The 25,379-nt window shown below is 38.2% G+C and overlaps 1 protein-coding gene across 1 annotated transcript; it reads left to right on the forward strand.

Moving 5' to 3' along the window:
• The first annotated feature begins 14,576 nt into the window (after positions 1–14,576).
• LOC124539448 (ELAV-like protein 4) lies at positions 14,577–22,488 on the forward strand. Its single transcript, XM_047116844.1, has one exon. The coding sequence runs from the start codon at positions 14,658–14,660 to the stop codon at positions 15,717–15,719; it is 1,062 nt and encodes a 353-aa protein (XP_046972800.1). The 5' UTR covers positions 14,577–14,657; the 3' UTR covers positions 15,720–22,488.
• The last annotated feature ends 2,891 nt before the right edge of the window (positions 22,489–25,379 follow it).

Consider the following 25,379-nt stretch of genomic DNA (forward strand, 5'->3'; position numbering starts at 1 on the left):
TATTTACGACATCATATCGGAAAATTCTAAACTTATCTGTGTGTCTTTACTATATTGTTCATGTATTACATGCAAAAACCTTCCTCCTGAATCAATCTAAAAGTAAAGTAAAAGTAAAGTAACAGCCTGTCAATTTCCCACTGCTGAGATAAGGCCTCCTCTTCCATTAAGGAGAGGGCTTGGAACATATTCCACCACGCTGTTCCAATGCGGGTTGGTGGAATGCACAAGTGGCAGAATTTCGATGAAATTAGACACATGCAGGTTTCCTCACGATGTTTTCCTTCACCGCCGAGCACGAGATGAATTATAAACACAAATTTAGCACATACATAAAGTGGTGCTTGCCCGGGTTTGAAACCGTAATCATCGGTTAAGATGCACGCGTTCTAACCACTGGGCCATCTCAGCTAACCACTGGGCCATCTCAGCTTTCAAATCATCAAGAATCAATCTATCTTTTAAAAAAAAACCGCATCCAAATCCTTTTCGTAGTTTTAAAGATCCAGGCATACATAGGAACTGATAGCGGTAAGCGACTTTGTTTTACACTATGTAATGATGATAAATAGAGTTTATTAGAAGTCGCCAGCCCTTAAAGAAACAGGTAAAATTCAACATCCAATCAAACTTGCAAAGTGACATTGCCGAGCTGCGCCGGACTCTCGCTTATAATGTGCAAATTAATGATAGGATGTGTATCTAATAACTATAGCGCTAGTCTAGCGGCTCGCTTATAAGTGTGCATAAAAAATCTAAATAAACCCCATTCAATAAAGTTTATTTTGATTTGATTTTTTGCATTTAATTCAGCACTGAAAAATAACGATTCAAAGTATGACTTTTGTGAGTCTATGAGCCTACTTGGATACAGAATATTTTTAACTACCTTTATCTAACATACAAAAGTAATGAAATATTTATCCTGAAATAAATTCCACGAATTCCAATCCACACTTCTAGTTGCGATCGAGTAATAAACATTATTAATTGAGTGTTTTTTTTTAAAAGGTCAGTTATTAATCCAAGTTTTGAATCAAGAATTTGACGACCTCCATGGTCGATTGGTGTGTACACCGGTTTTCATGGGTACGCCGCTCTGAGGTCCCGGGTTCAATTCCGGCCGAGTCGATGTAGAATACCATTAGTTTTTTATGTTGTCTTGCGTCTGGGTGTTTGTGGTACCGTCGTTACTTCTGATTTCCATAACACAAGAGCTTTAGCTACTTACATTGGGATCAGAGTACTGTATGTGATGTTGTCTCATATTAATATTAAAAAAAAAGAATCAATATGAATTTGGATTTTTACACTATCAAACTAGTGTCAATGTGATTCTTTCCAATGAACCAATTTGATGAAGCGTCGATGACGCCGCGTTAACTTATACACCCACGAATATTAAGTAACCGGAAGCCATTCCTTTGGTTTAAAGTTACTAATGTTCTAACTTGACTGCTTTGACAGTCTTTTAGTATAATACGGATCAGAAACATAACACGAACGTAAACGAGCTCACATAAGAATAGGGCAATTATCTTAGTAGATACAATATTATACTAATGACTTGTGTGTTTTACGACAAGGAGAAATGTAACGGCAATTGTTTTGATATAGATGGCAAACGAATTTGACGCTCGATCAATGGATATCTGCAAAACTGGAGGCTCTTTTTAAAGATTCCTAAGTCGTATCGGTTCGGAGAAAACACCGACGAAAGCTGGCCCAATGCACAGTTTTTTTTTTTTTTTTTTTTTTTATGGCATAGGAGGCAAACGCGCAGGAGGCTCACCTGATGGAAAGTGACTACCACCGCCCATGGACACCTGCAACACCAGGGGACTTGCAGGTGCGTTGCCGGCCTTTCAAAAAGGAGTAGGCTCTTTTCTTAAAGGTTCCCATGTCGTATCGGTTCGGAAAAACCGCCGGCGAAAGCTGGTTCCACAAAGTGGTTGTGCGAGGCAGAAAATGTCTGAGAAATCGCGCTGTTGTGGATTTTCGGACATCAAGGTGGTGCGGGTGAAACTTAGAATTTTGGCGAGATGTCCGAAGGTGAAATTCAGCAGCCGGGATTAATCCGAACAATTCCTCGGAACATTCCCCGTGAAAAATTCGGTAGAAGATGCAGAGTGATCCGACATCTCTACGCAAAGCCAAAGGATCAAGGAGATCGGAAAGGGCTTGATCGTCGATAACTCGAGCCGCTCTACGTTGGATGCGGTCAAATGGAAGGAGCTGGTACTGGGGAGCACCCGCCCAGAGGTGAGAGCAGTACTCCATGTGAGGCCGAATTTGCGCCTTGTAAAGTTTTAGGCGATGGGCCGACGTGAAATACTGTCTCGCCTTGCTGAGCACACCGAGCTTCTTTGAAGCCAATTTGGCTTTGCCTTCCAATTGACCGCGGAACTGAACGAGGCTCGAAATATCAACGCCAAGTATTCCGATACTACCTGTAGCGGCTATCGGAATGTTCTCAAATCGTGGAGATACGACAAATGGTGTTTTTTTAGCGGTTAACGCGCAAACTTGCGTCTTTTTGGGGTTGAAATGGACTAGATTTAGCCGGCCCCAATTCGAGACTTCGTTTAATGAAGACTCGATTTCAGACACAAGTTTGTTCCGGTTCTCTTCGACGTTTTCCCGAGAAATATTAGCGCGGCCGGTGTATAAGGTGTCAACGGTACTGTCGTCTGCATAGCAATGAATGTTCCCGATTTGCAACAAATCATTGATATGCAGAAGAAACAGAGTGGGTGATAGAACGCAGCTTTGTGGAACACCAGCATTGACGAATTTTAAGTCAGAGCATGCACCGTCGACAACGACCTTGATGCTCCGATCTGCCAAAAAGCTGGTAATCCAATTGCATAATTTCCCGGGAAGCCCATAGGAAGGAAGCTTCGAAAGAAGCGCTTTGTGCCATACACGATCGAAGGCCTTCGCTATGTCCAAGCTGGCTGCTAATGCCTCCCCCTTGCTCTCAACTGCTTCAGCCCACCTGTGAGTAAGGTAAACTAGAAGATCACCGGCTGACCGACCCCGACGGAAACCGTACTGGCGGTCGCTAATCAGCTGGTTCACCTCTAGATACCGCAGGAGCTGGCAGTTTATAAGGGACTCCATTATCTTGGAGAGCAAGGAGGTGATGGCTATAGGCCTATAATTGGACGGGTCTGAGCGGTTGCCTTTTTTAGGGATCGGATGCACCAAAGCTGTCTTCCAGGAATTCGGGACGACGCCTAATGTGTAGGATTGCCGGAAAAGACGCGTTAAGACCGGTGCCAACTCGGGAGCACATGTCCGTAGCACGATTGGAGGGATACCATCGGGTCCGCTCGACTTATGAATGTCCAAGGAAAGAAGTGCTTTACGAACTGCACTTTGCCGGAATTTAACCTCCGGCATCGTGGTATCACATCGCGGAATTGTTGGTGGAGATTTTCCTTGGTCATCCAGAGTCGAGTTCGACGCGAAGAGAGAGCCTAAAAGATCAGCTTTCTCTTTCGCGGTATGGGCCAATGACTCACCGTCTCTGTGCAGAGATGGAAAAGATGGCTGACAGAAATTCCCTAAGACAGCCTTAGCGAGAGACCAGAACGCTCGTGTTCCTGAAGGGAGACGCACCAGTCTCCCGCCAATTCTGCCAATGTACTCCGTCTTCGCTCTAGCAATTACGTTTTTGAGGGACCTAGAGGCAGAGTTGTATTCCTTTTTAAATGCGCTGGTATTTACATCACGAGACGCAGATGCATTAGCCCAGGTTTGATAGCGTTCCCACTTTCGGCGTGATGCCGTTTTGCAGAAGCGACCAAACCAAGGCTGGGACTTGCCACCGATGGGTACTGCAGAGTAAGGAATGAATAGTTCCATACCCTGAAGCACCACATCGGCAACAGAGTCAGCAGCAGCGTTCGGATCATCCGGCGAGAAACAAATCTGCCCCCATGGGTAAGATGCAAAAAAAGACCGCATCCCATCCCAATCTGCTGACTTGTAGTGCCATACTCGGCGGCACCCAACAAAGCGAGGCCGTGAGTACCGCACAACCGGCACTGTACTCCGGACGAGACAGTGGTCAGACGAGCCCAGAGGGGGATCGACGATAACCTGATAGCCATCCGGATGTGAAGTCAGCAGAAGGTCCAACAGGGAAGGTGTATGATCCTCCACATCCGGTATTCGCGTTGGCGAGTTGACCAGTTGTGTCAGATCATATGCTAGAGCGAAGTCCAGAACAGATCTACCCGCATGATCGGTGGTGCGTGAGCCGAGCCATTCTGCGTGGTGAGCATTAAAGTCACCCAGAATAATGATCTCTGCGGATGGAATCTGCTGAAGCACGGAATCTGTAGCCATTTGGACGTGCTCAACCAGTCGGTCGGTTTCGGCATTACCGCTATGGGACCTATAAAGGCACGCATAGATTCGCGGATGGTCATCGCAGTCTACACGCAGCCAGATAATCGATAGGTCCTGTCCTTCAAGGCTGCCGAGGCGTCGAGAACAGATATCATCTCTGACGTAAACGCATACCCCAGCTCGTGGTATAAAGGAATATTCCAATTTGTACCCAGGGTACGAGAGAAAAGTCGTATCGGCAGGAGAAGTTGCACAGTGGTTGTTCAAGAAAGTCTTAAATATCGGGCTATTGTTTACGGATATCTGTGTAATCAAATGTTACATGATATTAATCTATCCTGCTAATGTTGACGAATATTTTATGAATAGTTTTGTAAATACTACGAAATACTTAAACAGAGGCGTGAAAAAATACGCGGTGCATGTAATCCGACACGCAAACACTACGAACGATTAGATATTGTATTTATTTTAACTGGTTGAAGCTACAGCTTTACCCGCGCGAAATTGATAAAACTACCTATAACAAGCAAACTATTTACCCCGGTTTTAATCCTATGAGGAGTGAATTAAAAAATATGTAATTAATAGACTATGTCCTTCCACGGGACTCAAACAAAAATTACTTCTGATTGCCTGAGTTTGAACCTGTAATTATCAGTTGCACCTAGCACATGTTCTAGCCATTGTACCATCTCAGCTCAGAACTAATGACATTGGAAATAAACGATTGTCTTCGAGGCGCAAATATTTTTTTCTTCATTTTTTAAGGAGGATTTTTCTTACTAGAAAATGTCACCATCATACTTCTACAGTTTCAACTATGATTAAACAAATTTATAAAAAATAAAGAAAACCAAATACTAAATGAAATACATTAACAGGTTTTTTATCTATCTACATTTAATACAAACGCGCAAGTATAGTTAAAATGTATAATGATATTAATTTTAATCATAAAATAAAATTTAATATCGCTTACTTTCACCTAATCTTTTCAGTTCATTTATTTCCGAAAGTATATAAGATTTTTAGCTATCAATAAATACATGTGATGCTGCTAAATTAACTCAGCTATATTAACAGAGGATTGACCACCGATTATTTAGATAGAAACAGTGACAATCAGTGTTTAAACACAAGTGAAGATAAACTCGTAACAGCAAGCTTCCTACTTCACAAAATCAATACAGCCTTCCTGGGGCAAGGTACGTTACGTTATCGAATGCGTTCTAAGGCAAACGCGCTATATTTTTTAACTTTGAGAATCTATCTATTATTGTAATCTATTAAATTAATAGATTTATTCCTTTTAAATTACCAACAAGTTTATATTTTTTAATTTATAGACATTTGTAATATTCTATTGATATTCGCCGATATAAAGTAAATTTTAATTAAATAAGAATCAAAAGTAAAACTCTACAGATTTCTGTTTTTAACTTAAAATGTAATAAAAAAAAATAATAGTATTTTCATATTGTGTTTTGTCCCATTTTCTGTTGAAACTCCTTTCCTTATTGTGTCCACGGGTGACAGGAGGGCTGGTTCGTATTTTGACCAGGAGTCAGCATTGCCACCATTCCACGCGGTCAAGATTTATACAGTAACTATATTCTATTACATAAATGTATATTTACAGAATTAATATTAATATTTCTTATGAAAATACATTTAAACATAACAACAGTAAAGGGTCAAGGTCTTGCACGGGTTTCAATAGTTGTATATTGTGTTATTACTACGTATTGTTTGTGCAATCAATCAGTCTCTAAATAAATAAATCTGATAATAGGAAAATTTTACTTTGTGCAAGTCCGTCTGGGTAGGTACCACCCACTCATCAGTTATTCTACTGCCAAATAACAGTACTCAGTTGTGTTCCGGTTTGAAGGGTGAGTACAGTGTAACTAGTGTAACTACAGGCACAAGGGACATAACATCTTAGTTCCCAAGGTTGGTGGCACATTGACGATGTAAGGAATAGTTAATATTTCTCACAGCGTCATTGTCTATGGGCGATGGTGACCACTTACCATAACGTGGCCCATATGCTCGAACGCCAACCTATATCATAAAAAAAACAACAAATTAAGATGGATGGATGTTACTCAAACACATCGAAAGCCCTGAACGGAAATTTGGCTCTGAAATAGTTTCTAGATTACAACAAGTAGGTTTACTACCCAGGAAAATATACCTAACATCTGAATTCTTTTATGGGAGCGAAGCCGCGTGCTGAAACTAGTATTAAGTGCGTATATATTGATTTAGAACGCCAGTACGTAACGTATAAGCTCATATTAAACATCACCTGTTAGTTATCTGGGTCAAATCTTGCATCTGAATTTTAAACCAGTTCCAACCAATCGATGAAGCTGAAATTTCCTCTGAGTATTGGTTCTAGACAATATAACTCCTCAACGGCTCACAGTATAGATATGAAATTTTACTAAACTAGCGATCCGCCCCGTCTTCGCACGGGTGCAATTCTGATACTAAATATACTACATAATTTATTTATTTACGATATCACATAAGAAACATCTAAGTTAATCAGTGTTTTTTACTAAATTGTCCTTATTTACGATGTTATATTAGAAACATCTAAAATTAGCATTATACAAAAACCTTCCACTCTAATTAATCTATCTATTGAAAAAAGGCATCAAAATGCGTTGTATAATTTTAAAAATCTAAACATACATAGCGATAGAGAGCGGTAAGCCACTTTGTTTTATACTATGTATTGAAAGCTTTCTAAAAATGGCACTTTAATATAATTAATTTATTTCATTTATTTTTCTTAATAATCAAATACGTAGACATAAAAAATTAGGTATGTAGCTACAGAATTATAATCTATTCGAAGTGTTGGCAGACAGCCTTGGCTGAAGTTGAGATAGCCCTTTTGGGAGGTAATGCAGGCCTTTTGGGCAGTGTGCCATATTTTGATAGAACACTGAATTTACTGTACCACTGAATTGTCTTGTGTTTATCCTTTTTTAGTATGGCTAAAATGTAACTTTGCAATTTCGTTTTGTACATAAAATATGAATTAGAAATTCCTACATAATATTAATTAATTATATGGTTTACATATACAATGACAATCATTATTTTATTTAAAACACAATCAGGATATTAACAAAAGCAAATGATTCAAAATCTTTACAGTGTGGTAAACGACAGGAATTTACGACATTTTTGAATAAATCAATAAAGATAAATACGCTTTTACAATAATCAAAATCGTAAATGCTAACTCTCGCACTTAAATATTACAGCGGATAATAATTATATCTGACGGCTAAAAAACGCGTGTGTATATAAATATAATATTTGCGGGATTATTGAGTTATACACTGCAGGAAACAGGAAGAAATTGCTTATATACCTTTATTTATAAAGGATATTTTTTAATTGTTCTTTGATACATGCCAATTCATAACTAAGTATGTGATAAGATAAGTATATATTGATCAATCGCTGAATAAATTACATAAAAGAAAATCATTTATTTAATATAATATATTTTTATTAGTATGTGTAATGTGTATCTATCAAAAGAAAGTTTTCCAAGAAATTTGAGTAGCCGTGGAAACATCCCGAATATTTTAAGGTTAAAGGTCAAAGGTCCTAACTGTATTGATTCTGAAAGGACCTTTGTTTACGATTCGATTTCATCATATAATGTATTTATTTGAAAGGCCAGGAGGGCTTTCACCAGAAGAAGGGCCGTCACCAGAACTCATTTTATTTAGAGCGGGTAGATGTTCGTGGTAAAATAAACGATCCAGTCCAAAATGTTAATTACAATTTAATAATCACTGTAGTCACAGGAATAGTTCGAATACACAGCACTTTCACATAAAAATCAACTAAAATAGTTTAAACAAAACGGCAATATGGCGGCAATCACAGCGATTCGTCATAAGTGTTGTAAACCGGCGCCGTCTCGTTTTAAGATGGCTGCTCGCCTCCAACGACAATGACGCTTCGCTAGGTTGACAGCTTGTCAACCTGATATAGGACGGAAACGCCGTCACGGCCAGACTGACATTCGACCGTCCACGGGCGTTTAATCTGAAACAAATTAAGTTAACTGCGTAATCTGCTCGTTCATCCTGACTTAATGCTATTTATCAACTACTCAGCACCACAGATAGACCAATCGTTTGAAAATATGAACCTAAATTTTAATGTTCTATCTAAAATATGTCTCTGACACCACACTTCACATATTTAAACATCCTGACAGGTCTACCTCATCCAAGATATGACCTGGACGACATCTTTCGTCTTTACGAATAGCCAGACAAGCCAATCCTTGGCAGGATATGACTCGGACGACACCTTTCGTCTTTACGAATAACCAGACAAGCCAATCCTTGGCAGAATTTGGCCCGGACGACGCTTTTCGTCTCACTTATAACTAGCAATCATCCAGGACAAGTCAGCCCTCGTAATGGACCCGACTCGGACGACAATTTTCGTCAGATGATGCTAGGTTCATCACATGACAAGCTGACCCTCTGCATGGGTGAGGCTCGGACGACAAATTTCGTCTACTCTCTGGGACTAAGAAGTTCATCATCTAATCAAACAAATTTCTAAACACTCAAAATATTCACGACGTACATTACACATTCAACACCTGGCAGTAAGTATAGTATGTAGACAAATACCTACCTATGATGGTGAATTGTCTTGTTTCAATGTATTTTAACTTCGTTAATAACGTCCCACGTTTCGGGGTCTGAATGAGCACTCACTGTGTCTGAGTTGGCTGACATAGTACGTGAGTCCGCGGAAGCGGTATCCGAGCATACGGTCAAGGTGTCTAGACGGTCTAATGACTCGTTCTCATTATTAAAGCCTAATATATTGTCTTCATTATCCGACGCCGTCTCGGCCTCATCCTCATTCAAAAGACTAGTCGCGATTTCTAGTGATCCGATATGTCCCTGGGGCACTGCGCGCAAATTCTCGTGAGAGTATTTAAGAACTCGATTGGAACTACCTGCTATGCTTTTAAGTTCGTAACGATCATTATTTAAAAGTTCTGTAATTACGAAAGGACCTCTGAATTTCCTATCCAATTTAGTTTTATTGCGTTCGTTGTTTTTAATGAAAACGTAATCACCTTTAGAAAATGGTTTAATTTTTGCGCGACCGTGGTTAAATCTAACAGTTTCAGATTCAGCAGCTTTCTGAATATTTATCGAAGCATCCTCCCTAATCAAATCGACATCCAAGCGAACCGCATTATTGTTATCGATACAGTATTAGAGTTTAACTCCCTATAATCTACACAAAGCCTAAACGAATTGTCCTTCTTTTTAACGAGGACAATCGGGCTTGCAAAAGGAGAGGAACTCTCTTGGATAACTCCAGCATCTAACAATTTTTTTTGACTTATTCCTTAATTATTTGTTTCTCTATAGGTGCGCGTTTGTTAGGACGTCTATACACTACTTTTTGAGGGTCTACCAAAATTATCTCAAATACTCCTGTCTTAACTCGTTTAGTCGGTGTACCTTCGATAAAATTATCAGAATATTTTCTTAAAATTGTAATCAACATATCCTTATTACATCCTTGTAAATCTGTATTAATTTGATATAAATCTAAAGGATCCGATTTATTACAAAAATTTGATTGTTCTTTGGCATATATAACAAGATTATCACTGTCAATTTTAACACATAACCCTAAATCAAAAATATATCTGCCAATTATAATAGGATTTGATATGTTGCAATCTGGTACTACGTGAAAGAGCACCGATTTCAACCTCACTTAGAATTTGTGTAGTACATAGCAGATCATTACCACCGATACCACTAAGATAAACAACGTCTTTACGCGCAGTACCCAAAAGTTTATTGCAATAACTTTCTTTTAAAAGCGAACAAGATGATCCACTATCAAATAAAAAAGGGACAGACTCACCGGATGATGTTTTCAAAGTCCCCCTGGAGGGACGGTGCTCACAATGTTGGACCTCTTTGACCGCAGTCTTGCTTCCATTCTTCTTGTCAGGACAGTTAGTTGTCACGTGTCCTTTTTTCCACAAGTGTAGCAAGACACGGAAGTTGTTTTCCAATGTTTGTGACGAGCTCGGTACCTGTTGAGATGCAGATCCGAAGTTGTCACGACGTTTTCGACAGTCTGCGAAGCGATGTCCTCTTATTCCACAGAAGCTGCATCTGCCTGAGAATCTTTCAACTGACAGGAAACACTTGATCTCAGGCTTACTGGTATCTCCACCACCATCCGATTGGCGTTTTAAGGACACACCTCCGAGTACTCGAAATAGTTGAGTGCGAGTCGTAATATTGTGAGCATTTAATTCGCGACGTATAAGTCCATCCTTTTTTACACTGATATCACAAATCCAGTAACTACTTCTTCAGGCATCGTGCACTTCGGAATCCGTTCAATCAAGCTCCACAGACGTAGTGCAGATTCGGAAGCTGTTTCTTTGGCAGCGATTTGAAATCGTAATTTGTCGTCGAAGTAATCCTGCGGCAACTTTGGTTTTGAAAATTTCGCCAGTAGACATTGCTTGACCACGGTCCAGGTAATTTCGTTTATATTCACTTTAGTAATGCAGGCTGCAGCTCGTCCTTTCAAGGCGCTGGTAAGGGCCATGAGCAAGTCTATTCCGTTTAAATTTTTCTTAAGAACGATAGCTTCGGTTATATTGCACCAAGCCTTAACGTCAGATTCTTCGTCGTCTGGATTAAAAGGTAGCAATTGCGTAGAATGAGTAGTGTTAGCAGTTGGTGTTTGCTGACTTGCAAGAACCCGAGATAACAACGCCTCCATAGTGCTTAGTAACTTTTCGGCATCCGATTTTGTCCGTTGACACTCAACTGGAGCACCATCGAATCCCACTTCTGATGAAAGGCCAGGAGGGCTTTCACCAGAAGAAGGGCCGTCACCAGAACTCATTTTATTTAGAGCGGGTAGATGGGCGTGGTAAAATAAACGATCCAGTCCAAAATGTTAATTACAATTTAATAATCACTGTAGTCACAGGAATAGTTCGAATACACAGCACTTTCACATAAAAATCAACTAAAATAGTTTAAACAAAACGGCAATATGGCGGCAATCACAGCGATTCGTCATAAGTGTGGTAAACGGGCGCCGTCTCGTTTTAAGATGGCTGCTCGCCTCCAACGACAATGACGCTTCGCTAGGTTGACAGCTTGTCAACCTGATATAGGACGGAAACGCCGTCATATTATAAAATGTTTTCATTGAACAGGTAACATTTTAAGTAAACAAAACTCCATAGGTACTCAAACTCCTTACAGAAATGACATTTGGTAACAATCGAAGTTTTAAATTGAAATAAGTGTAGAGTTAAGATTTAGAAAGAGAGGTATAAACTTTTATCCCTTGAATTTACGTTGTATTGGACAGCCAACATACATTGACACGGTTCCAAGCACGAGAATTGAAAAAAACAAAAAATTTACCGGCTAGGAAAGATAACATTTTCGAATTATCAAAAAAAACATGTTTCAAATATAAAAACCATCCACTTAAATAACTCTATTCAATCTCTATGAGACAAGAAAAAATCTGTGGTTAGAATCAGCATTGCACAAGTGCGAAGCCGGGGCGGATCGCAAGTTGATTATAAAACGCGTTGTAGTCTTTTGTTTATTGTATGTACTATACAAAATTCTAAAGTACATGTTCAAGAATTGGAAATACGAATGTTTAAGAGAAAGGAAAGCTAGACAGACTGCCTCCGTAACGCGTTACGTGACGCCGCACAAAAAGCTATCACTTCAAAATATACGTAATAGGTTAGATGAGGGTTGTGTCGGCTATCTTGTGACCTCAGCTGAAGATAAAGACTGTTTCGGCGCACAAGACACAAGCCATCCATCAACTTCTGAGTCATCAAACTTCTTAGTAACAATAAGGAAGGGCTACGGTCGCAGAAGAATGAGAATATGTACCCTTGGGCCTGGCTTATGACACTACGTTGAGTTTAAGTCGGTAGGATTCCGACACAAGCCTTTATCATGTCCAAAATGTAAGATGTGTACAAACTTCTCATCAAAGGGAGAGGAGGCCTTAGCCCAACAGTGGGAAATTTACAGGCTGTTACTGTGTAGTGAAGTGTATCCATGTGTATGGTTAATTATACCAATATGTAAAATTACCATGTCAAATTTCTCAGTGCAATAAAGAGTATTACATATTTCATCAAACATCACATCTATATTATAACTACATAATATCAATTTCCACAAAAAAAACGGATCTAATTCCTTATCATTAATTAATTAACAGTACTTTTAGCGTGTTGCCAAAAATAATCTTAACAGCTAACCATAACTCAACGATACGCTTATACATAAAGATCTAATCACGAATTTAATTATATACCCCGAAATTAAAAGGGTGGAAAATAGAAAGTACTAAATTTCATGTCGGTTTTCTTGGTAGGATCTACTTTCCGAACCGTAGTAGTTATAAATGTAATTCAACAATGTAAAATGACGGTTCAAAAATGCTTTTATGAACCTTTTTGAATAAAAAATATTTATCTATAATAATCTTAAAATTATAGACAACATGATATAAGAATTAGACATAGACAAGTTTACGAAAAATAAGAAAGATTATAAAAAATAAACATATTTTGCATTTTAAAATCATTATCATTATATAGTATAAAACAAAATTTTTAGGATTTTGATGCACTTTTGATAGATAAAATGATTCAAAGGAAAGATTTATACGTATAATACCTGCAAAATAGTGGAGATTGATGATTGATTTGTGGAGATTTTAGAGGTTTTTAAAATGATGTCAAAAATAGCCACATTTTTTCGGATAGATTGCGAACGCTAGCTGAATCCTCTGAGACAAGATAAAAATAATGACTATAGTATATACTTATAATGTCTTTAAAAAAGTTAGCTGGTTTTTTTATGGACACCATCATGGTCACCATCACCCATAGACTATGACGCTGTAAGAAATATTAACTATTCCTTACATCGTCAATGTGCCACCAACTAAGATGTTTTGTCTCTTTTGCCTGTAGTTACACTGGCTCGCTTACCCTTCATACCGGAACACAACAATACTGAGTACTGTTATTTGGCGGTAGAATAACTGATGAGTGGGTGGTACCTTCCTAGACGGGCTTGCTCGAAGCTCTACCACTAAGCTGACTTTAATAATTAAAAATGACACGACCGTACAAAACGTCATTTTTACTCAAATGTTAATTATTTAACAAACCCCTATTTAACAAATTAACTCCCAAAACGATTCAGCATAGAATGACACAATAACTTACATTCTGCTGATTAAGCATTTACTTTTATTGTTTCATGCTTTGAACTGAGAGACAAGAACTTAATTATTTGAGAAATATTGCCGATCTACATCCATAAATGTATTTGTGGCCAGAAGTTGAACAAAGATAATTCTTAGGCCATTAAGTTTTCAAGTAAATGTCACTTGATTAATTATTAAAAATCAAGATAACTTATATAACCTATGTACGTCATAGACACAAAGTAATTATTTATTTCATTTTTATCGACTTGGTATATTTATAGATGATGGAAATATATTATATTTAGATCTTTTTAAATATATTTAAAAAACATCTAAATATTACATGTCTATTAAGTATTCACTGTAGATATATTACAATAATATTCTCACATTTCGATAAACCTATTTTTTTGAAGAATAAAAATATATTGCTTTGTGTTTATTTCCTGAAGTCCTATTGATATATATTTTGTATGTTATAGTCATAAACAATTAACAGAAAACATTGCCAAACGACTTTAGCGATTATCACGAGAAATAATTCCTTATCTCAATTGTAATAAATACTAACACTTCAAAGCGCTCCAGAAATCTTTAGGGTCACATTTTATTACTGAAATATCAAGAACCGGGCTTTTTAGGTCGCCGGGGATGGGCGAGGGCGGTAATTCCTTTGTCCTCAGTCTTTAGGGTCGAAATTCGCTCGAGAAACGCAAACGGTACCCGAGTTACGAGCTAGCTCCCGGGACGGGATCGATCCCGACTTGTATCTGGTTTTTTCGGACACTATACCAACCGGGAGGGGTGAACGAACCGGGTTATGTAAGGTGGGATCGATAGCGCGGGACATGCGCGCACCCCGCGAACGACCCTCTCATAATCGTTCTCGCGGGCCGCCGTTACGGACGTGCCGTGTTTTATTTTTACCGCGTTTTGTTTCCCTTTCGTTCTTTCCTTTTATGATTTAAGCCACCATGTCGAAGGGCGACGGTGAACAACAAAACGGCTCCGGCGAGGAGTCCAAGACCAACCTCATCATAAACTACCTGCCGCAGAGCATGACCCAGGAAGAGATACGGAGCCTCTTCTCGAGCATCGGCGAGGTGGAGTCCTGCAAGTTAATACGCAATAAAGGGGCGGCCTTCCCTGATGCACTGAACCACGCGCTGCACGGCGGAGGACAGAGCCTAGGCTACGCCTTCGTCAACTACCACCGCCCCGAGGACGCGGAGAAGGCCATCGCCACTCTCAATGGACTGCGCCTTCAGAACAAAACCATCAAGGTATCGTACGCCAGACCCAGTAGCGAGGCCATCAAAGGGGCGAACCTATACGTCTCCGGCCTGCCGAAGACGATGACACAGACCGAGCTGGAGAGATTGTTCAGTCCGTACGGCCGCATCATCACATCGCGCATCCTTTGTGAGAATTCCGGAGGAAGACCGTTCACTGGAGGAGAGCAGGGCCTGTCGAAGGGAGTAGGATTCATCCGCTTCGATCAGAGAGTGGAAGCCGAGAGAGCTATTCAAGAGTTGAACGGAACGGTACCTAAGGGAGCGACGGAGCCGATCACAGTGAAGTTCGCAAACAACCCAAGCAACAACGGCAAGGCGCTGGCGCCTCTCGCCGCCTACTTACCGGCAGCGCTGCGCTTCCCGGCACCGCTCGGGAGATTCAGCTCAGGCAAGTCCCTACTCGCTATCAATAAAGGTCTACAGCGCTACAGCCCGCTGGCGGGCGAACTGCTCGGCGGCGTGCTGCCGGGCGCCGTGGGCTCCGAGTGGTGCATCTTTGTTTACAACCTAGCCCCCGAGACCGAGGAGAACGTGCTATGGCAGCTTTTCGGACCGTTCGGCGCCGTCCAGAGCGTTAAAGTGATCCGAGACCTGCAGACTAACAAATGCAAAGGGTACGGATTCATAACGATGACTAACTACGACGAGGCCGTCGTCGCTATTCAGTCCCTCAACGGCTACACGCTCGGGAACAGAGTGCTGCAGGTCAGTTTTAAGACGAACAAGATCAAAACGATCTAAGTCGTCCCGGATACGGCCTAGCTGGACGCTAGGACGGCACAGCAGGCGCGCACCCATACATACTACTCTTAATACTGGCGGAGGACATCGCCGCCCACACGAAGGACCTGATCAGACTGTCTTCCCGACTAGACCGCCCGCAGGGGCATTTTGTACATTAATTGTATATTTAATCGATTTGCTCATTGTACCTCTTTGTTCGGCGCCCGCCATTTTCCCCCAGGCAACTGGGTTAAGTGTTACGGAAATCAAAATGGCGGAAAGTGATTGCGCATGTCCGGATGGAATGGCGACGCCGGGCAGGGAGACGGAGCGCGCAATAATATGTTAAGACGAGGCATCAAATGCTCCGACAGCAACCATACATATTAATAGTCAATAACATAATGACGATCATCGCTTATGAAAGGTTGTGGTTATCGAGAAATAGTTATCGATTATAAATAAAGTAATTAGCAATAATAGCCTAATGCTATTCTCACATAGGCGACCATATCTTATGTACAGCGGCCGGCTCGGCTCAAATCGATAATGTTTGCCAAATGTATTCGTCAGTCGCTCACTGTAACGTAACGTGTGTCGTGTAGTAGACCGGCCAGGCCTCCGCGGGGAGGCGATCGGCGCAAATAAAATAGTTATTGTTAATGATTGGAAATATATATTATCTATACTTATATTTTAATCATATATTAATCTAATTAAGAATGAAACTAATCAAAAACTGTGATAGGTTTTGATAAAATTTTAAAAAAATAAATCTTGAAAGATCTCGGGAAATGATAACTTGAGGGTGGCACGGCGGTCGGCGGCGGCGGCGTCGCGGGCGCGCGCCGTCGGCCTCGGCCACGGAGAGCGTAGGTAGGTTAGTTTTTGAGAAACATTTTGAGGTGACTAGAAATCGGATTACGCTTAAGGGCGGTGTCGGATGGCACGCAATCAGAGGATGCGAAATCGATTCAGCTCTCGCGGGCCCGGGCGACGGGGAGGCCCCCGCCCACCGCGCCCGCCGCGCCCGCGCACGAGCGGCACGGAGCCCTCAAGCCGGTCACACGGGCGGCGAGATGGTCCGTTCGCGGAACAATGGTGCATACTAGTCTAACGATGTCGGTTCGTAAAATCGACGTCTAAACATATTATGATCGGTACCTGTTATATTAATAATGTATGGATGCGACCCTGCGTCTATTCGAAGTAGGCTTTAATTGTCTTAGTTTAAATGAAAATTTGTAAATAGAGAAAAAAAAAATGTTTAAAAAAATATATAAAAAATAGAGCTCTCGCGTCAGATACGCCACCGAACACAGAAACTTCAACCCGAAAAAACATCGAAATTGAATAGATATATTATCGTGCCGTCCTAACGACCCTAACGATTTTTGTAAAAAAAAATATATACTTAATATATGTAAAAACAGTTTTGTAACATTTCAGATATTAATAAATAGGTACTCATAATTACCAAAGATGAAGATTTAAATTTACAAGTATTTATATATTTATTATAAATGTAAAACGTGCAATAACTGATAGTCAGTAATTTAATAAAAATATATTAAACGAATGACACGAGAGGCGTTGGTAGACTAATGTCGTGTGGGTACTGCGTGCCGCGTCTGTTTACTGTTTATTGTAAACTCGTTTACCGAGCGAGCCGCAATTTCGATTTCTTTATATACTTAACGAAAATTAAAAAAAAAAAAACGCTTTCTTTGATCCAGCTTGAGATATGCTTAACATCTAATTTAGTGATAATATGTTTTATTATTAGATGTATTGTATTAATTTAGATGAATTGTGAGTTACCTAAGACCATGCGTCATCGGTCGCGGATCGCGATATGAAAACAAATCGTTGAATTGTCGTGATATTTATATATAAATATAAAATAATTCCGACGGAATGACGCGTGGCTTTACTTAAATGTTTGATTTATTTATAAAGGAGGTTCGTACGGAAGCGAACCGGAGAGGTCGGAGTCGTCGGCGTGATGCACAAGTTTTGCAAACTAACAATATTTATTCGTAGTCGTCTTTTAGGTTAAAATAGTTGTTGTGTTGTGATGTTTCGACTCGGTATATGTAACGATGTACTAGTCAGCCGTGCTAACGGACAATTAATCGATGTTTGCCTGAGTCGGATCGATGTTAACAAATTACTATAATGATAATTATTTCAACAATATTTGTTCTTAGATTAACTTTCATTCATTTAGTGTATGTGCAATTAGTTGTATTTCACGTCTATTTATATTAGGTGTGCATTTAACTTATTTAATATAATTTGTATTCTTGATTCGTGGGGTAGAGGGGTGACCCAAATTGATTTATTTATTAGGGAAAATATATCGGGCGATTAATCGATTAATCGATTTAGTGTTTAGAGGGAATATTCGTTTGATCCGTATCTAACGTTCGTTTGGTATTTTGAATATTTGTTTCATATCGATTTCTTACGTGTTATTTTTGCATTATCGTGTAAAAGATGTACGTTTGAATCGAAACAATAACACCAAAGTATTGTAATGAAAACTCAACGACTTTTTAGATAATAAATAAATGTTAATGTGAAACACAAAATATTTTGGAGCGAAAAGTTGGTTAAGGTTACGGTAGGATGAAATAACCACTAGTGCTGATATTAGTAGAATGTTTTGTGCGTTCCCTCTCTTCTTTCGGACATAATTAATAAAAAAGTAATATTAATGTTAAATTAATAATAGTGCTCAATAGGTAGAGGGCGCGAGCCTGTTTCTAGAATAAATATAAAAAACTGAAAAAGCAATAATAAAATAAAATTGTGAATTTTTAACCACACATGAGTAGGTATGCTACAATATAATTAACTTAATATTTTTATATGTATTTTAAATATACTGTAATTCATATCTTCATAGACGTAAGCGGCTGACATGCAAAACGTTCTACTAATTATTTTGTGATTGAGGCGTTTATGACTATCGACTGCCGTCTCGAATCGACAAAGTTTTAAGGATTATAAAGGCTGTTTTAAAAGCAATAAGACATTATAGAACACCATTTGGAACCCTGACGAGGGAAACTACGTTCCGAAATCGGTAGTCATCAATGCTCTAAGATCGCAATGTATCTACAAAACTATGCCGATAGCGTTGTGGGTATCGTCGATATGTAATGAACTCCGACAAGAGACAAGGGATATTCAAACCTATTATCAATAGCATAACTGCTACTTTTTGAATGGTGTTTTGATGCATTTTTTAAGAAATTTAAAAAAAAAACTATTATTAAAAATAAACTTAATTATTGGCAATCCAGAAACAATACTGTAATACGCATAGGCTAATTGACATTGAGGCTGTGAAATTAGCAAAATAAAAATAAAAATACACGTGGCGAATGATCTTAATTAATAAAGTATCGTGTTAAGTGGAATCACAGAATGATAGAGTATTTTTGTAATATTCGGTGGAAATGAGATGTGAGCGTGCGCTTCTTTCCGAATCTGACAGCTGTCACCTGTTCATAGACAGCGTTGAGTCTGACAGCTGTCACCTGTTCATTGACAGCGTCGTCTCTGACAGCTGTCACCTGTTCATAGACAGCGTGCCCGCGGCGAGCGCGACACGTTCCGTTACACTCAGATGCCATTTCTACTCGTCGTTCTGTGTAAGGTAATCATTCAATCACGCGTACGAGCAAAAGGTTAATGGCCCATATTTAATAAGTAAATCAATTGACTTATCCGATGATATAGCGTGACCGTTGACTGTCCAGATAAAAATATAAATGGATAATGCTAACAGCGTTTTCCAGCCAGTAAGCTTACTCGTGGTATAGGTGATAAGGAATGGCCTTAGTCTCGGGCATAAGCACAAAACACAAAACGAATGGCCGAGTCGTACGCTATTCCCATAGTTAAGACACAAATTGAAGAAATGAAATCTTCCATAGGAAATAATACGTAAGTTTAACGTCTGCGCGTGAAAACATTTCAATTTCCAGTTGTGTCCGCGCTGGATGCTCAACTCTAGTTAAATGCTCAAAATTCAAAGTTTGCATTTAGTGCTGCGACGCAACTGCAGTTCGACGTCGATAAATTGAAATCGTTTGAACATCGCAGACCATTCGAGACATCGACTAAATGTGTTACTATTACTTCATATGTCGAAATGCTAGTTGAATAATTGCATTGCACAACACCTACTCTTTACGCTGGGGAGACTGTATCGTTGTAAATTTATCGGGAAAATAAATAAATAATAAAACATACGTTTGCTCATTACGTACTTCCTTGCCTTTTGGAACTGTTTCTCTAGTAGTTAGCTTAGCGTACTCCTCTCGATATATTTACAACCGACAGCCGCCCCCGAGCCAAACTCTCGCCTCCCTATCGCATGTTCATTATCTTTGTGAGAACATACGACAGCGTTTTTAAACCGAGCCAATTGCAGAAACAAAGAAGAGATTTAAATAGATTCTATTAAAAAAAATATTCTATAGCCTTAAGATATATCACCTTTCAGAACACCCTGTATCGATTTCCCATTCACAAATAACAAATCGGTGCCGTATGTAATCGCAGACATCATTATAGACAGTGAAAATAGAAGCCGGAGCGCAAAAAGGTTATAACTAAATTAAAAAAAAAAAAATTAAAAATAAAATAAAATTACTCGATTTCTGAACGTAATTTTCGAATTTTAGCTTTCGGTTAAACAGACGATTGCAATAAATATGTAAATAAACAGGCAACGGAGCAGCTTCGGGTTAACCGAAATAGTTTCGAAAATAAATTAAAAAAAAAAAAAACGTAATATCATGTAATATCAATTTCACTGTCTATTTATTAGGTTATTTTCGGTGTTGATTCCTCTTCTGCCAAACGGTTCGTTCCCATTTCGCCACGTTTTCAACGAAGGAGCATCGTAACGTCATCGTTCATTCCCAAGTTACCTGTTTCACGTGAACAATCAAACCGAGGCCTAATCCTTATCCCGGACGTCAATAGTGAATGTCGTATCGTATTCCAGCGCAATGGGAACAAACTCGTTTAGCAGCGTAGTATGTGATACATTATAAAAAAACGTAGATCTCTCATACGCCCTTAAATATCCGAAGGTTGCAAATGGTGTTATGAACTCCAACTTCCAATTTGTGTAAGGCTAGCGAATAATTAGAGAAATGCAACGTAAGATAAAAATTTAAGTCTCATAGTATTGTGTAAGTATTTTACCAAAACTCCAAATGATAACTAAAAAGCAATCATATATATAATTAAATAAAGTTATCAGTCGGCCGATATCCTAAATCCCGCTGACTTTCATTTGATACAGAACGTATTTTATAAAACGCGTGAAAATGAAAAAAAAAATTAAAAAATAATAAACTTCCCGTACATATATTTAAAGATATATTTCGAAGGCGTTTAATTTCGTCTATTTCTTAATTAAATTTAAGACGTAGGTATCTGTGTTGGTCGTACTAACAGATTTAGTTGTTGTACTGCAGCGCGGGGCGATCCGAGCGCGCGATAATAGTTATTAATATAATTGCTATTGTATCCATAATCGCGTGCACGGGTCGCGATGCGTTGCCTCGTACCTAAGAGATAGGTATTTCTATATTCTTGTGTCTGTTTAAACAATTACCTCTTCTTCAGTATAGCTTTTGTGAAGACGTTTTATTTGCACAAGATAGTAGTGAAAGTAAGATTGAGGCTAAACCTGAACTATCTAGCGATCTTTTTATATATCGTGTGCTCTGTGTAACACACACATATGTCCACTAATCTGTGCTGGAATATTGTGCAATAACATCACGTGATATTGTCATTGTATTGTATCTGAGCTATGCAAGGATTGTACGATTAGGTTAATTATATGCGTCTTTAGATAGCTCGTTTATTATTATTATTATATCGATGATATTTTCGATAAAAATTTCAAATTGCTTATGTAATATGTACGGAACCGAGAACCACGAGCTACTATGAATTGCACAAATGCTCAGGTTAACACGATAGGTAAAAAGGCGCTAATGATATTTACTGATGCCGTTGCAGAGACGGAAGTTGATTTTTTAACGGGGAAACACGGTAATGGGACTTATAGCCAGTCTTAACCGCGGCACGTTGAACCAAAACGAGCCTTAATACAAATGCAATCAAGTACAATTTAGCGTAAATGTTTAATTTAGCGTTAATTTAAAGCGAATATGAAATATCGAATGACCTATTTTTTAAAATATGTGTTTTCAGGTAACTGGGTCATGCAACCGTTATTTCCCGTTAAAAAAAACTGAAAAGTACCGGGCGAAGTCAGTTTTAGTGTCATCTTAGGGGCTTCGCACATGACCTTACTCGGTAGTCGCGTTAAGAGAGCGCGCGAGAGGGATGGAGCTATACGGGCGTACATAAGGACCTCTCCCTCGCTCTCGTAGCTCCGTCCTTGTCTGTCACGACCGTGCAAGGTCCTGTGCAGGGCCTAGTAGAATAAATGTTGTTCCCTATATTTTGTAAGTCTGTGGTTTTCCAAACTCGTAGTGGAGCCCACCGGCTCGATATAAAACGAAATGATATTGCGTTTTGGAAAATCGCATCGAACCGTACTTTGTTTAAAGTACGGTCTAGATATTTTTTAAAGTACTCATTCCTAAAATAAGAACATTATTAACCAAATATTTACATCTGTAGTGGTGACTTGGCTGTTTTAAGTAATTTATTCATTAATTAATATTTTCACGTAATTTATGTGTCTATAATTATTAATTTATTGGAATTAATTATAATTGAATAAAAAAAAAAATAATGAAAAATTGTCACATTCTCTTCACTTTATACAATAGTTTTTACAATATGATATTTAATATCCTCAATGGTTGTAACTATACATTTCTTGTTCTAAATATATAAAAAACCCGAAATTTTATTTTTTTTCATTTATCCCTCGACCCCTACATTCCTTACACGTTATTTTTTGTATGTTACTCACTTCAAAAACTATAGATTCGATTTTTAAATTTTTAAATATCGTATTATTCATTTTTCCAAATGTTTTTTCAGGTCGAAGGATCGTGTAGCAATATCTCTGCCAAAAGATAAAAAAATCTTTTATTTAATTTATCCGTTAAATTCTAAAGTTAGTTCTAAGATTCATTTTATTAACATATCATTAATTTAAAAACTAATTATTACAGTCATGCCATTTTATTAATTTATTTAACGTACCTATTTAATTTTATCCTAGTAGAACCTACTTTCCGAAGCATTGGAATAGTCACAATCAATGTTAATTGTAGAATAACATCACAAACAATAAGAAAATATGATTTAAATGACACGTCGTTCACCCAAAATTGATATCATTTATATTTCATTCTCTTTTTATCTCAGTCAATCACTGCGCGTGTGAAAGAGACAAAAAACTCTAATATACATTAAATATTTAATGTAACATATAACAAATGCATTAGCAATTACAGAGACGTCAGATATAATTAGATATGTTACATCATAATTTGTTTAGTAATTACAAGTTGTGTCTAAAAGTATCACTTCAACTTTTGTTATTAAACTAAACTCTATGTAATGTATCAAGAGTTTCATTAAAGTCGATCCAGTAATTTTTCATGGCACATAATTACTTTATTCTCCCAAACTGGTATTTTTATATTGTAGAAAATAAAGAGTTTTGATATAAAAATAGGAAGGAAATAAGGAGACAGTACACATTCAAATATCTTTAGTCAACATAGAAGTATTACACTTTTTTATTGATTGTCAAAACCACCGGTATGGAAACAGCTTTGACAGAAGAAGAAAAGTCAACGCTCCTGTACGCGACAAGATGATCACCTGTCACCGCAGTCTCCAGGTAGGTACTTAAAGTCTTAATATTAAATGATTAGAATTTGGAATTAAACTAGTTATAACGGATTTAAATCGCGTATATTAATATTAATATTAAAAATAGACTGTCACAGTCTACCCGTGACCACGAACGCTGTAAAGTGCTCGAAACGTCGGGATGTTAAAAATAATTAATATATGCGATTCAAATCCGTTAAAACTAGTTTTATTCCAATGTGTAATAATCGCTAAAATTTAAGACAACATTATGATTAGAATTTAATGAAAAAATATTAAAACCCAAAGATAATCCAAGAGAATATAAAGTAAAAACTTGATTTCAAACTGCACAACTTACTTTTGATGTACTCTCCTGCTCACCGATGATATACAACATCTTGAGGAACCATCACGAGGAAACCACGGAGAGGACTCATTCCAATTTAAGTTGCCACATTAATCCAGTCATTTCAGGCAAGTCTTAATTCGATTGCTGGTTGAGAAAACCCAGGTGCGGTGAGTTAGGCGAAGTCTTGCCGGGCATAGCCTTGTTCAATGTGTGAAGCGCCCTAGAATGTTATGCTTAATGGCGGCTTTATCATTATAATCATAAATTTCTTTCCTCCATCTCGAAAATGGTAATTTTTTAACGACTTACTCAGCACTCCGTCGGGATACGAAAATACAATGATATAATCTTTGGTCCTTTTCGTAGCCATTACGAGATACCTTGCAAATATGAAACATCAAATTTGATGATTGTTCAAAATTGTTAAAGAAAACCTATAAATGTAAAGGTAATAAATAACCTAATAACCTATAAATAAAAAGGGCTTTGTGCAAGCCCGTCTGGGTAGGTACCACCCACTCATCAGTTATTCTACCGCCAAATAACAGTACTCAGTATTGTTGTGTTCCGGTTTGAAGGGTGAGTGAGCCAGTGTAACTACAGGCACAAGGGACATAACATCTTAGTTCACAAGGTTGGTGGCACATTGACGATGTAAGGAATAGATAATATTTCTTACAGCGTCATTGCCTATGGGTGATGGTGACTACTTACCATCAGGTGGCCCATATGCTTGTTCGTCAACCTTTTACATAAAAAAAATACAAATGTCAAATAAATAAAGGAAAAAGTTTTTATGCATGCAGTTCATATTTACTACCGCCTGGTCATTGGTCAAACATTGGTCATTCTTTACACTACCAATACGTTACAAACCTTGGGAGCTAAGATATTATCCTCTTGCTCGGCTATGGCCTTACTCACCCTTCGAACGAAATCAGAACGATGCTAAGTATTGCTTAAACCAATATACCATTACCAACTTTATGTACCATTTTAAGACATACGGATATCTTATCTCACTCCTAAGGCGCACCACTACCTTTCAGTTGAAGGTAATTAGACAACATTAAAATCAAAATAAACTTTATTTAAGTGGGCTTTTACAAGCACTTTTTAATCGTCATTTAACAATTAAGTGAAGGTACCACCGGTTCAGAAATTAAATTCTACTCAGAAGAACCGGCAAGAAACTCAGTAGTTACTCTTTTTCAAAATTTAAAAAATACAATCATATTAGTTAAATAGTATAAATTATAAATTAGTGTGTATTGTAATTAGTATATATTGAATTTTATAAGATAATCTTTTTTCTCAATACCTCAATATTACGAATCCGTGGTAGCCTTACATAAAACTCATAGAAATGGAAAGTATTTCAATATATAAATAAAGAAAATAATTTAAAATAGACACATTTATCTATTAATTTCTCATTACATTCATCCTAGCAATATGATAAGCGCAAACTTTTTTTGGACTTAGTT

This window comes from Vanessa cardui, chromosome 22 (assembly GCF_905220365.1).
Source record: "Vanessa cardui chromosome 22, ilVanCard2.1, whole genome shotgun sequence".
Taxonomy (NCBI): Eukaryota; Metazoa; Arthropoda; class Insecta; order Lepidoptera; family Nymphalidae; genus Vanessa; species Vanessa cardui.